This window comes from Octopus bimaculoides, chromosome 11, assembly GCF_046866305.1.
Source record: "Octopus bimaculoides isolate indiv1 chromosome 11, ASM4686630v1, whole genome shotgun sequence".
Classification (NCBI taxonomy): domain Eukaryota; kingdom Metazoa; phylum Mollusca; class Cephalopoda; order Octopoda; family Octopodidae; genus Octopus; species Octopus bimaculoides.
This window is the reverse complement of record NC_142938.1, coordinates 6,229,571-6,245,400: the sequence shown is the minus strand read 5'-3', so window position 1 is coordinate 6,245,400 and position 15,830 is coordinate 6,229,571. Positions and strand designations below refer to the sequence as shown.

The following is a 15,830-nucleotide window of genomic DNA, read 5'->3' as shown; positions in this document are numbered from 1 at the left end:
CCTCTAGGCAAGATGGCTGAAATGCTAATAGACTTTGCTAACTACTATCTCCTGCTGGCATCTTTGAAACCTCTCTCGTGTATCACTATAATTTGCTTGTAAATATCTGTCCATTCAATTTTGTTGATTTGAGTTTTGTGCATGTTTTATTGCCCTCTGCAGGTCACCCCGCTTGCTTGGATTTGACCAAAGCAATGGTGTCTATTATCAAGAATTATCCCTGGCAGTGCATGGAGTGCAAGACATGTGTTCAATGTATGGATCCTTATGATGAGGTAGGTGTTCTATTGTATGCCCTGGCTTCACAGGGTAGATCCTCTACTATAAGATAGTTCTCCCACTATGCACTATATGGTCAGCACCCAGCATTTGTACATTGCAATGATTCCTTAGTCCTTTGTTGGCATTAAATTTAGAAAGCTGAAACCTTGGTCAGTCCAATGTCACTGTTTATGAGGTTTTGTTGCTTCATGAGTCTCCTCTAGTTTTCATCAAGTTAGTTTCACTGTCTTTGAAATGTGTTCAAACAGAAATCTAGTCTCACTCAAGCTTGTATCATTTGATATTGTAGTTCTTCCACTTGTCAATAATAGTGTGGAATTTCTTTTCGTTCTCAAATCATATTTTTGTGGGTTCTTCGATGTGAGTCTTTCATTGGCTTCTCTAGAGATTCACTTATGCTAATTGTATAGTGTTAAAGCAGTTAGTTTTAAACTTTTGTATAATAATGTTGAGGTTTTCTTCTCTAGTTTGGTGAAGTATCTCAATATGATCAGCACCTACCTTGATCTCTCAATTTTTTAAATATATTTTTTTTTAATCTTATTTTTATAACTTTTTGAAATTCTTCTCTGAAGGTTATGTTTTTATACTAATTTAGTCAGGTCTTTATTTCACAGGAAACTAAGAAATGTATTTTATTTCATTTTATAATAAATGAAACATTTCTTTTTTAAGACAAAAGCAAAACAGTTTTGTACTGATCTGCTCCCATTGTTGTGCAATCTTGAATGACTAACTGCACTACTCTTTTGATGTATTTACATACTTGCACATGAGCATGCGCACATGTGCATACATGCATGCACACACAAACACACACACGATTTGCAATCAAGTATTGCTCTGGGTTGTTTTAATTTGTATATCAGACCAGCCATATTTAGGATCAATGTGGGTTAAACTTATTAATATTAGTACACAGAATGAGTATGGTGTTAGATATCTTAGATTAATATCAAGTTGATGGAGAGAGACTCAACTAAATTTTCCATGCCCTAACTGTATATTATTGTGTTTAACTATAATAGCGAAATACATATGCTACCACTTGAAATGTTCTGGGAAATAGTATTTCTAAAAGCATCTATCTAGTTTGTGGAAATTGTTGAAGAAACTCAGGATATGTTGTGAATTACAAGGAGTAGAAAGAAATTTTCCTGGGCTGTAAATACATTATGTTAATGTGGCACACTTAAGTAGTTTAACCAGAAACACAGGAAGCTACTTGGTGACACAATGAGTTCACATGAGTGTTCTTCAGACTGACTGTGACATAAGTAATTGTAAATTTGGTCATTGTTTTTAAAGGAAACTTTGAAAAGGTTAGAGAAACTGAGGAAACTGCAGTAAAAATTTTATGAAATTGGTTTTCATAGAACAAGCAGCATGTTCAGAGAATCTCAGTAATCAGTATATTATTATGTTGTGACCTTAAGTAATATATTTAACTCTACCTTTTGATCTGGAATCAGCAAGGAAGCTGCCAGATTATGAGGTTTGAAAATGTCTCCTCTGTGATATCCAAATTATTTAACCCTTTCGTTGCTGTATTTATTTTGAGATGCTCTGTGTTTCTTTCAATTACTTTAAATATAACAAAGAATTTAGTAAAATAATTTAGTTTATCATGAAGCTTGTGTTAGGAACGTAAATTGTGACTAAGGTTTGATGGAAGATTTTAATTCAGAACTTATGAAAATAAGATACTTGTACTCAGAGCCTGAGCCAGTTTCAGCCAGGTTGGTAACGAAAGGGTAAGAAGTCGAAGAGTGGAATTGAGGATTATCATTCTTTTGTTTTCATTTTTTTTTTTTTTAAACCAACCCATAGTCATTCATTATAATGGATTGGAATTTTGGTACAAGGCTAGCAATTTTAGTGGAAAGGGATAAATCAAATAATATTGATCATGAAAGGGGAAATCAATCTCCGCAGAATTTGAACTCAGAAAGTAAAGAGCTGGAAGAAATACTGCTAAACATTTTTTTCCAGCATGCTAATGATTCAAAGAAAATAGTTTATCCAAAGAGATTTCATATTTTTTAAAAATATTAATGATGTCTGATGTTTCTTGGACCTTTAACACGCTTTGTCAGTATATTTAAAATTTTTTCACATCATCACAGAGAAATTACAATAGATTAATAGGAACATGCCAGTAAAGAAAACGGACATTAAATGATGATGATCAGTTTTAATACATTTCATTTGAATTATTTATCTCTCCCTGGTTTCAGTCATTTGACTGTGGCCATACTGGGGCACTACTTTGAAAGATTTATTCAAACAAATCAACCCCAGTACTAAGTTGTGTTTTTTTTACATCTGACACTTATTCTGTTGGCCTCTTTTGCGGAACTAAGTTATGAGGATGTAAATAAACCAGCACAGGTTGTTGAGCAGTGGGGGGAGGGTGACAAACACACACGCATGCGACAGGCTTCAGCACAGTTTCCACCTACCAAATTCACTCACAGAACAGTGGTTGCAGTGAGAGACACTTGCCCCAAGGTGTCACACAATGAGACTGAACCCAAAACTAAGTACTTGCAAATCAAGCTTCTTAACTACACAGCCATGCCTGCACCCATTTAGTGAGTGAATCATAAAAATAAATCACAACATCCTATTTCTTTCTTGAATATCTCAAGCTTTATTTTATCTTCATTTTCCTGGCAATATATCAAAAGAGTAATGGAGTTTGGAAGTCCTAAGGCCAACCTCAAATTGTCTCCTATACTTTTCAGTTGAGCAACTCATATTTTTGGTTTATTTTTCTATAATCATTTCTATTCTTACTGAAAGGATTAATATAAATTCCTCTTTGTGTCTACTTTCTTGTTTAAAGGCAACAAAAATAGACTCTATTTATTCAATTTTGAAATATTTTCCAATGAATTTAAGCATCCAACTGCTTGAATTAATATTAATTTGACTTGGTTTAATCAAGTTTCTTTGTTCAAATAACATTCCGTGAGGGTTTGCTCAGTAATCTAATTGCTTTGCATCTTAATTATATTTTCTTTCTTAATGAACTAACGTTCTTCTTTTTATTAACCAGCCATACTAAAATGCTTGAAAAAGCTTAACCAAACTAATATTTTTCTAATATATCTATTAATAATTAAAGATATGACTAATTTTTTGCATCTTGTTTGTATTGTATATTTGATACAGATTATTGAGGTTACTTGCATGAACTTTTTTTTTCAACTGAAATTTCTTCACTATATCTTTCCGGATGTTTACTCGGCTTATCAACTGTAGTGGTCAATTATATAAGAAAGGACATTGCCTTGAGAGAAACAGCATAGTGTCAGACTAAACACTGTCCAACATTTAGTTTTTTGTTTTTTTTCCTTTACACTCAGTTCAAATTTCTTAAGGATGTACTTCCTATTTTATCTGTCCTGAGATGATGGATGATAAAATAAATAACACAGTAATATTTGTACCAGTACATCGCACTGTGTGGCCTTGTGTCAGTCAAAAGGAAAAGTGCAATTGCATACATAATGAAAGGAAAATGTTCCATTGTACAGTGGAAATTTATGCATCAAAATGAAAGATTAAAACGAAAAGGGAGAGTTCGGACATGTCCAAAAGAATTATTGAATTGAGAGAAGCAATGAAAGTTTGGTTTAAATATTTTCATCTCTTGCATTTTAAGGAGAATATTATTTGTGCATGTGTGTGTGGCTGTATGCAACTATATAGACATTGCATATAGGTTGAGAATTAGCACACTTAGAATGTTGAATAAGAATGCCTTGCAGTAGTTGTTCTGGCTTTCTGCACCCTAAAATCGCAGCCAGATCAACATTGCCTTTTTCTCCTTTCGGGGTCAATAAATAAAGTACCAGTCTGGTATGAGAGGGTCAATTCTTTTCTTCTTTCTGTCTTTCTCTTGCTCTTGCTTTCTGCTTGGAAGAAATCTGCTATGACCAGACCTGGCGACAGAGGGGCTCTGTCAAATTTAAAATTCCTAAGACATGGCAGCACTCTTTGTGGCTCAATCACAGTGGGTGGGGTGAGGGTAAGGCATATTATATATATATATATATATATATATATATATATACACAGACACACATATATATATATATAAAGAGATTGATTAAATTTATCAAACTTAATGACTTTTAAGCCTACATTTGACATAAATCAAATGTTAAAAACATCACCTAAATTATAATCTTATAGGCCAAAATATTTTCAGATTTTCAATAGTGCTGCTTTGAACACATTGCTATGCCTTCTGCTGTGTTTGTAAAGAATCTTTATTATCAATAATAGTAAAAACATTCAAATTGACAATAGTTGAAGAAAGCATGTTTTCAATGTTCAGGTTAAATTATTCCTAAGATACCTTGATATTCCATGGAACTGGCTGATAAAATACATATTTACAAAGAAAAATATTTAAACAGTCATAATAGAATCACGACCAAAAAAGTTGAAATTTGGTTTTTGTTTTCAGCACATTCCACAATAACTAATTCCTTTTTTGCTTTTTATTTATTTATTTATTTTTATTTGATGTACTTAAAGTGTCTTGCATTAGTCTTGGAATCTATCTGGTTTCTTGCACCAATTTTAACCTTGTTCTTCTAATTTGCACCCACCAAGCATTGTGAACCATACATTTCTTCAAATAAAATGTTTTTTTTTTTGTTAAAATATCCTTTGAATATTTTCTGTAATGTTGCAGCTAGATAGTTTACTACCAACACTATCATATCGAATTAAAAAAATGGGAGTTGGCTTCACTTTTTAGTTAGTTTTGTCATTTACCACATTATCTGTTTACTAACAAAAATAGGTCACCCAATAATTATTTACTATTGAATGTATCACATATTCACATATATTACTACTGGCCACTAGTTTATTATTAAACCTGTTTGACATGTGACTCACTTAAAGTTTAAAATCTGCATGATTCCTTTTAATATTCAGTATGTGTAAAATGCAAAAAGAAATGTGCAACAATGATATAAAATTGATGTAATTGATGTTATATATTTGTATGTCCTAAGATGGTTTATAACTGTAGCGCTTAGAAATAGTACAAGTATCTTCACTTTAAAGCTATCACCTGATGCTCTACATCATACTTTGTTTTCAAAAAACATATGTATAACCACAGAATAAAATGAAGTTTATTTTGCTGTTCTGACATTCGTTAGCAAAGTCTGTATATTCAGCTGTTAGTTTGTATATTGTGTTGACTCATTAAGTCAAATTTTTGGATGTATGTGTGGATGTGTGTATACATACAAATAGATACGGTTTAGCTTTGATATCTCTTTAAGTTACCAAAGTCCTGCTTAATATGTGCATATATAAGTGTGTTTCTCTCAGTATGCGACTTATTTTCATTTTCTTGCAGATACACTAATGTACAATCGATGTGTTATTAGTCTTACAAAAGATGCGCTTAGTATGAGAATTATTTTGTGCACATATTTAAAGAAGCAAGAGTCTGCTGTCTGTATTGTATTGTGTTAAATTTATTTCAACATAAATATTGAATTTGTTGACTTGTCATCATCATCATCATCATCATTTAATGCCTGTCCTTACCTGACTTGGATGTTTTAACAGGAGCCGGTGAGCCAGACCATGACATCCAATTGCAATATTTACTTTTGGCATGGTTTCTCTGGCTAGATGCTCTTCCTAACACCAACCACTTTCCAGGGTGTAATGGGTGTTTTTCACATGGCACTGGTACTAAGGAAGTCACCAAGAAACTAGCAAGACAAGGCCTCTCAACTTAGTGGGGAGTGGTATTGAGGGAGGTGGTTTTATGCCAGGTGTTGAGAGGCAAGAATAGGTTAGGTATCTTACAGTACTACACTGCTTCAGAGATGAACTGGACCATTGAAATGTGGCTGTATTAGTTATGGACACAGCATAGTGCTGGTTTAAGGGCACACACCACCAACTATTGACTGGGCCCTCCACACTATCAGTTACCACTGTGATGAAATATGTTTTAGTTAGGGACTGGTTGTGATTAATTACGAATTAGGCAAAGCAATTTCCATAGAACGCCATTATGTCTTCTATTTCGAACAGTAGGTTTATTATTGCAGAAAGTATGTTTTTTCTGCTCTGTTAATCAGTTGACTTCAGAAATATCATTTAATATGATACAGATATTGGCCTAATCCTAGTCTGATAAAAGCAAAACTTGGAATGATTGATTATTACACTTTTGTCTTCTTTGGCTCTTACACTGCTAGATTTTGGTCATTCAAATCAAATAAGTAATTGAAATTGCAATTCTGGATTATTTAACAGTAGTAGCTCTATTATAACATCTTTATACACTGTTTTTACATAGCAGAGAGATCTATTACTTACTGTGTGTGTGTGTGTGTGACAAGGATAGGAAAGTATCTCTTTTTAAGAAACAATGAATGCAAAACAAGAAGAAAATAAATGTCTACATGAAACCATGAGTAATGTATAAAGTAGTATCATAAATACTAATTATTTATACATTAGGTAAAATAGACCTAACTGCCAGAGAACAGTGATTGTGTTCACTTTTTTCAATTGTCTAGGAGTGTTTTATTAATATATAAGGAAACATTTGTAGCTCCATGTTCATTGTAGCAGTTTCTTAAAACAACTTATATACATAAGCACAGATGCATATACACATGTGTATATACACTATTGATGCATGCTTTCTTTTGAATTGATATGTCTAACAACAATTAACCACAGTGCAAGCTTGTGTGTGTACATGGGAGAGATTCTGTCGACTAGGAACTGTTTGATCTGACTGAAGTTGTTTGGTCAGAACATCAATAAGCTCAGGACAGTCCAGCTGTAAAACACTGTTGTTGTTGTTGCTTAGTCCAAGACCAACTCAATTGAGCAGGCCTATGATCAAAGACATTCCGGCCTTGACCATCATGTCTTTTCCCTGTGTGCAAGGAACACAGGACCGTGTTATTCAATGTGCCCTGTTTTCTAAAGACAGTAAAATGTGATGTGATCTGAGGGAGATCTGGCTTCTATTTCTAGCAGATCAAGCAACCATGTAGTGGCTTTCTCTTTAGCTCATGAGCTCTGTGTTATTAAAGATAGACATCCTATCTGAATTAAGGTGTCTGTTTGAGTTGAGTTCATTTAGATATCTTGCTAATATGCTTAAATTTATCACCTAAAGTCAATTTCTAGATTAGTTCTATGAGAATTCAGTACAAACCTTGTTTCTTATTTCATCTTGAGAAATTATTGTTATTATGTATATTAATTACAAGATCTATTAATAATACTTTTATTTATTTTGGGTTTTAGTGCTAATCTAGGGTACTATGCTATAATCTACTTCGTAGGATTTGAGTGGATGATGTTCTTTTGATGAATTCAAATTTCACTTATTATTATTATTGTTGTTGTTATTATTATTATTATCAATTGAGTTCAAATATCACCAAGGTAAACTTTGCCTTTCATCCTTTCAGAATCGATAAAATAATTACCAGTTGAGTACTGGGGTCGATGTAATTGACTTACCCCTTCTCTTAAAATTGCTGGCCTTGTGCCAAAATTTGAAACCATTATTATTATTATTATTCCTTTATTATTTTCTTCTAGGATAAAATGATGTTCTGTGACAGATGTGACAGAGGCTATCACACATTTTGTGTGGGCCTTAAAGCAATTCCAACAGGTCGGTGGGAATGTACTAGTTGTAAAGAAACAGAGCCTGTATTATTATCACCCAGAGACACCCCATCATCAACTGCAGCATCACCTGCACACCTCTCATCAATTGTAGCACAGTCACCATTACCAGTCAAAATCAGGTACTCTCTCTTGTTTCTTATTTTTGTTTGGTGATAAGAGGTGTAGTCAAAAAATATCTGACCTTGATTTTTTTTTTTTTTTTTTTTTTTTTGCACGAAATAATAATGCGTGAGCAAAATCTGTATGGGTGTTAGGTGACTATGTCCTTCCTGAGCATTCACGAAATGTGACTTGGCTATTCCCAAAGCTCAAAAAAATACTCAACGGGAGAAGATTTGAATCAACAGAGGACATTAAGCAAAATTCGATGGCACAGCTCTACAGCATCCCAAAAAGGGATTTCCAGAAATGATTCAAGCAGTGGCAGGAATGCTGGCAGAAGTGTGTAGACTCCCAAGGCAAATAATTTGAAGGGGGGAGTTGTTTTAATATTTACTCGTTTTTTGGCCATAGGTCGGATACTTCTTGACTACACCTTATCTATACCTTTTTTTAAACCCTAACTGCTAGGAAATTGTGTATACTTTGTTCCATACATGTGCACTGGAGATATGGGGTACTTTCTTGAATTCTCCACATATAGGCGCAGACATGGCTGTTTGGTAAGAGGCTTGCTTCCCAACCACATAGTACCAGGTTCAGTCCTACTGTGTGGAACCTTGGGCAAGTGTCTTCTACTATAGCCCTTGCCCTTGTGAGTGGATATGGTAGACAGAAACTGAAAGAAGCCCATCATATATGTGTGTGTGTGTGTGTGCATGTCCCCCCCCCCCCCATCGTGGCTTGACAGTAGGTGTTGGTGTGTTTACATCCCCATGATTAAAAAAAAAATTGTCTGGTTAACACGCTTTTAAGTGTTGAATTGTTTTGTATAAAATAGTTCCATTTCATCAGCCTTTGTCATAAATGAAATTAAAATGTCTTTTGAATCAGTATTATTCATTTGAGTCAATCATTCTCAGCCATTTTTTATCTGTAAGCCCCTTTGGTTCCTATCCCCTATAGCCATTCAGTACTTTAAAAGTTCTATTATATTTTTATAGTTAAATATTATGAAGAATTAAATTAAAAAGATTACTAAAACATTTTGTGTATTGTAGAAGTATAACCAATTTATTGCAGATAAATCTTAATGACAAAATCTTGTAAGGACCCCCCCCCCCCCCAAGGGTCATATAGGCCCTGGTTGAGAACCACTGGTTTAAGTCGCCCTCTCTTTGTACATTTTCTTTACTTCCTTAATTATTTATCAATTGTGTATATTTTATAAACTTTCAGAAAAGTTTACCGCAGACAGAAAATTTGCTGACAATGCTAACTGTAGGAAATAAAGATTATATCAGGTATGTATGTGCTTTGAACTAATAACGAGTATTTACCTCAATTCATTAGCATCATTTTGACTTCTGTTCAAACTCCTGTATTGTATTAGTGGAGACGAGCCTCTTCATACAACAATTGCTCAGGTTTTACCCCTCTCTTTCTCTTCCCCCTCTCTTTCTCTTCCCTCTCTCTTTCTCTGCCCCCTCTCTTTCTCTTCCCTCTCTCTTTCTCTTCCCCCTCTCTCTCTCTCTCAACTTCTTTAGTTTTTCATACCCCCAAAATTAGTTTGGCTACAATAAAAGTAGCAGACGAATTCAAACACCCAACCTGATGGTGTTGTTCTGATCAGTGTTGCGTGTCGTAGCTAAATTGATTTATCAAACAGCAGAGAATGTAAAACATTCACTTTTAATTATCATGCAGTTTGGTTTATTTTAGTTGAATTTAAAAGTCTCTGCTATAGGATTAGCTCTTTTGATTCCTTCTGTTAGTCTCACCTGTATAGCTAATTCTTAGTCCTTCTTAGATAATTCTTATCCCAATTTTCAAACGCACACTTCCCAAACTCCTTTCTTGTTAAATCTGTGTAGCACTGAATCTTTCTCTTTCATATATCCATCATCATCATCATCATCTTCCGTTTTCCAAAAAGAGTAGTCGTGTATTTCTTCCACTGCAAGACACCTGTTTCTCTCCCTCCTATCTTAACCCCTCGTTACTTGGCACAAAGCCACTTCCCTCACTACAACACCCACCTTCTGTCGAGGGATCTTGTCTTGCGAATTCCTTAGTAACCTCAGTAGTTCTGATGCCAAGTAAGAAGCACCCTGTATATACTGTCATGTGTTTGGCATTATTAAAGGCATCCAGCTATAGAAATCATGCCAAAGCAGACATTGGAATTTGGCACATTGACTTCTGTCAAACCATCCAACCCATGCTAGCTTTGGAAAACAGACATTAAACAATAACAATGACATCAATGATGTTAACTTGCATTTCTATTATTCATTTCCTACTGATATATATATATATATATATATATATATATATATATATTATTATTATTATTATTATTATTATTATTATTATAAATGTCTTAAAATATTGCTTATTTTCTTCTTTTCCAGATGTCATTACTCACAGATCATCGTCGTACCTCCATGGATTGCTACTTTTCCTCATGACTATTCATTAAATTAATTCTGACACTTGTACTGGAAAAATTCATTATCACTAAAAATTAATAAAACATACCACATTATTTTTTTTTTTTTTATTATTTTTTTTTTCATTTTTTATTAAAATATAATTTCTAAAAATCTATTTTATGTCCTAAAACTGAAAATTGTTTTTAAAATAACTCTTTATATTAAATAAAGATTCTCTTATTCTTAGTTCGTGATAAATGAAAATATCTATTTTATAATCTCTTTTGAAGAAGAAAAACCAAACAAATCAATTTAAAACAGATTCACCCTAAAATCAAGTTTTAATGCTTTAACTTAAACCAGTAGGTGCAGACATAGCTGCATGGTTGGGAGGGGGTCACTTTGCAATCGAGTGGTCTTAGTTTCAGTCCCATATCATGGCTCCTTGGGCAAGTGTCTTCTACTATAGCCTTCAGCCAACCAATGCCTTATGAGTGAATTTGGTAGCTGGAAACTGTGTGGAAGCCTGTTATATGTATGTGTGTGTCTTTGTCCTTGTGTTTGTCCCCCCACCCCGCTGTAATTGATTTACAACTGCTGTTGGTTTGTTTACATCTTCATAACTTAGCAGTGCACCAAAAGACACCAATAGAATAAGTAGAATATTAAATTAATGTTGGCTTTGATCTGTTCAACAAAAGCCCTTTCAAGGTGGTGCTCCAACATGGCCAGAATTGAATGAGTGAAACAAACAATAAAAGATGTACTTTTCTAAGAGTTATGGAATGTCGTACTTCTTTATTTTTAAAACAGAGATATTATCATTAAACTTTCTATCATTGACCTTCTATGATTCATAATATTTTCAAATTTTTTTCCACAAGGGCAGCTTGTGGGGAGGGGATTAAGTCGATTACATTGACCCCAGTGTTTCACTGGTACTCAATTTATCGACCCCTGAAAGGATGTAAGGCAAAGTCGACCTCAGCGGAAATCGAACTCGGAATGTGGTGATGGGCAAAATACCACTAAGCATTTTGTCCAGCGTGCCAATGATTCTGCCAGCTCACCACCTTAATAATTATGATTGATAATAGAATCAGTTCCATCATTTTTGTGAGCGTTCCTTTTGAATTGTAGAGGCTTGACATTAGGAAGGGCATCGCCATAGAAACCACGTCAAAAACAGGCAGTGGAGCTCAGCACAGTCCTCTGTCAGATCCCCAACCATTTTTTTCACCTGTGGAACCCCGGTGATTCTTATTTTGCTCTGCTGGACCCTCATAGCCATTCGTTATTTAAAAAATCCTATTATATAATTTTATATTTAAATATTATTAGAAATTGGGTTTTTAAAAATTGTTGAAATATTTCATGTATTGTAGAGGTATTGTGTGGACCCCCCCCCCCCCCAAGGCTCATATGGGCCCTGGTTGAGAACCACTGGGGGAAACCATCCAACACATGCTAGCATAGAATATGGATGCTAACTGATGCTGATGACAATAATGAAGCTGAAATCCAATCCCCTTTTTAATACACTCATGAGGGTTGACCACATCATTGTAAGCCAACAAAACATTCAGTGATTTTACAGGATTGTTGCTGGGTTTTTTTAATTTTTATTTCTTCCTTTTGGTTACAGAGGGAAAACTGGGGTCATAATCTTAAGTAGGCCCTCTAGGACTTAAGAGAAAAAATGTAGGTGGGGAAGAGAATTCTAGGTGGCTGACATTTTGGGAAGGGAAACTCAGAGTTGAAGGATGTAATATGTAACTTCAGTGTTATTACCCGTCTGAATACGCTTGATGCACATTCGAAGTGGAGATTAAGCTATTCACTGCGTTATGTCACAGAGAATATATATCTCCCTTGTTAACAAATGGTGTGTGTACACCTAGATCAGCTGACGACAACATCTACCTAGACCAGCATTTCTCAGCTGGGGTTCTGCAAAAGGTTCCTAGGGGTTCCGTGAGATAAGCTAATGCTAATTTCATGATCGTATTATTACTATACATACACAACATGTTATTGTGATATTGTAATATAGACATCATCCTATCTAACCTTTTATGTTATCAAAAAAATATAACAACCATATATATATATATGTATGTGTGTGTGTGTGTATATATATACAGGGTGTTCCAGAAGTCTTGGGCACATTTTGAAAGCAGTGGTACATATTTGCCTGGCCTCTATCCTTTGGCTTATCCAGCATAGCAGGCCATACAAGGTGCTTGCACTCTTCTGACATAGCTCTCAGAGTCATTCAGATACATTAGCCACCACAACAAGGACTGGACTTTGTGATGGCAGTTAGTTTCTAGTACGTATTTTATTGTTTTCTCCACAATAAATGAAAAAAAAAACATCAACACTGACAGGATTTGAATTTGAAAGGCAGAGAGTTCACTAAAGTATTTGACCCAACATTCAACTATTTCTACATGGAATTGCATGACTGAACGTCACAAAAAGCTACATGTGAACCTCAACGTATTTAGCGAATAGTCATGTGAACATTTTAAAACTTGAGTGCATGAAGTCACATAAAAAGAAAATAGGAATCCATATTTGTAATTTCTGTTAACATTTGTTTGGACAATGACTTGGTGCAGCTGTTGCACATTTGCATTCCTATTGCAAAATATGCAAATTATTTTGATATTCGTTCTATGGAAGAAGTATTATCTAATGGTCAAAATATTACAAAAATGTAATAAATAGTTTTCCCTGAAGTTACACATGGCAAAATAAATTTGAAGTCGTTTTAAAAAAAGTGCTTGAGATGTTGAAAGAATAAATCTTTTGTATTATCGAAGGGAGAATTATAAAAATAGATTTGGTTTATTGCATTCTATGCTTGATTTCAAAATATAGAAGCTTGAATAAAAATGCAAAAACAGAGATTCATAATCAATGATTCTTCTCAAGTCATAGAATAAGGCTGGTTTCTTGGATTCTGTGGTTTACATATTCCTCACCTGGATAGGACACCAATCCGTCACAGAATTACTCCATTTTGCCACCTGAGTGGACTGAACCAACAAGAAATGAAGTATTTTGCGCAAGAAACACAACACATTGCCCAGTCCAGGGATTGAAACTACAATCTTATGATCATAAGGTCTTTCTCAAGCCATAGGATCATAAAGCCAGTTTCCTGGATTCTGTGGTGTATATATTCCCCACCTGGATGGGACACCAATCCATCACCGAATTACTCACACTTGCTGAGTGAAATGAAATGTTTTACTCAAGGACACAACACATCGCCCAATCCAGGAACTGAAACCACAACCTTGCAATCATGACTACAACACTCTTAACACCAGGTCACATAACTTCACAACATGCAAGATACATTAGGAAATATATCTTTACTGAAGTTATAATTAGTCAGTCTGTTCCAAGGTTCCCTGATTGTGTGTCGGGCATCACCATTAGTCTGCATCTATAGGTGCAGGCTTGGGGCAAGGTTTGGAAGTCTTGCACTAACCCATATAATCAGGCCCCCTCTTGCCATACAACTAATGTTGTCTATGGGGGAAAAAAATCACCACTTTAGAACCTGTCCAGCTTGGCACCAGTACCATTGCTGGTGTTGCTTTCAGAACACAAAAGATCAGAAACAGATACAGCAAGGAATCTTGTTTGATACTCTTTAACAGTTCTGTCACCTCACCATCTTGGATTAGTAGGGTTTTTTTTATCAGCTTCAAAAAAAGATGAAAGACAAAAATGATCTTGATTGGATTTGAAACCACAGAGCACAGAGAGCTGCAACAAATGCCATGAAGCATTCTAACCTATGCTCCAGCAACTCAACCAACTCACCGATGTTACTAATGAGATTTTATATTATATAGTTGTTGTCGTTTAATACCCACCTTCCATGTTAGTATGGGTTGGACACATTGACAAAAGCTGGAGAGCTGCACCAGGCTCCATTTGTCTATGGCAGGATGGTTTTTCATAATGCCTTCTTTCTCCAGTAGGTACAAGGCCTGAAATTTTGGGGGAGGAAGCTATTCGATTACATCAATGAAGTACCAACTTATTGGTATTGTATTTCAGTGACTCCAAAAGGATGAAAGGTAAGGTCAACTTGGCAACTTTGAACTCAGAATGTAAAAACAGATGAAATGCCACTGAGAGCTTTGTTTGGCGATCTGATGATTTTGCCATCTTATATATATGATTATATATATATATATATATATATATAATCATCATTTAATGTCTGTTCTCCATGCTGGCATGGGTTGAACAGTTTACATGGGGTGGCCAGCCAGAGAGATGCCCAGGTTCCATTTTGTCTGTTTTGGCTGGGTTTCTATGGCTGGATGCCCTTACTAACACAAGCCACCTTACAAAGTGTACTGGGTGCCTTTTACGTGTCACCAGCACAGGTGCTTTTACATGACATGGACACAAGCTAATAAACTAATTCAACGGAGGTTATACTGGTGGCACCTGAGAGGTTGTTAACTACTTTTCCTATAATCTTTGATTATACTAAAAAATGATAGTGATAGTACGAGGGTGAGTCAAAAAGTAATGCCATTTTGTTTAGGACAGGTTATAATTACTAACACAGGAACATGTATCATACATCAAAATGAAGCTGGTCCTCTGTGGATCACATCCCTACTTCTCAACATAGTCACCGTTTCTCTCAATAGCAATGTTCCACCTTCGAATGAGAGCATGTATCCCTGCCCCGTAAAATTCTGTTGATTGTTCTTTGAGCCACTTCTTCACTACAGTTTTCACTTCCTCGTCGCTGGACTATCATCTCTTCGGACCCACGAAAGAGGGTTTGAGAGCAAACATTATTCCAGTGACGAGGAAGTGAAAACTGTAGTGAAGAAGTAGCTCAAAGAACAGTCAACAGAATTTTATGGGGCAGGGATACATTCTCTCATTCGAAGGTGGAACATTGCTATTGAGAGAAACGGTGACTATGTTGAGAAGTAGGGATGTGATCCACAGAGGACCAGCTTCATTTTGATGTATGATACATGTTCTTGTGTTGGTAATTATACCTGGCCTAAACAAAATGACATTACTTTTTGACTCACCCTCGTAGATTGAGAAACACTATAATATGTTTCTAAGGATTGGAAAAGATTCCAGTAGAGAGAGAGAGAAAATGATCGGCAAGTTTGGTGAGAAAAGAAGTCCATGGTACAGTTTGTGTAATGGAAGGAATATATTTAGGGATCAGTTGGAGCAACTGGTATAATTTTCGCACGTCCGTGTGTATCTGACAAGATTAACAGTGTAGACGGG

General features: G+C 35.1%; 1 protein-coding gene across 11 annotated transcripts in view; it reads left to right on the top strand.

Moving 5' to 3' along the window:
* The window catches only part of LOC106877163 (uncharacterized), a 37,527-nt gene extending 26,885 nt beyond the window's left edge, over positions 1 to 10,642 (top strand). For 6 of the 11 annotated variants that reach the window (XR_016243567.1, XR_016243565.1, XR_016243566.1 and 3 more), the window contains 3 exons: positions 7,903 to 8,114; positions 9,334 to 9,398; positions 10,509 to 10,642. Coding sequence is in view for 5 of the 11 variants with exons in the window: in XM_052971449.2 (XP_052827409.2) it covers positions 7,903 to 8,114; positions 9,334 to 9,364 (243 nt within the window). In the remaining 6 variants the exon portion in view is untranslated. Of the gene's footprint in view, positions 1 to 162; positions 277 to 7,902; positions 8,115 to 9,333; positions 9,399 to 10,508 lie in introns of those variants that run through there. The other 5 variants (XR_016243564.1, XR_016243562.1, XM_014925981.3 and 2 more) reach the window with 2 other exon arrangements.
* The last annotated feature ends 5,188 nt before the right edge of the window (positions 10,643 to 15,830 follow it).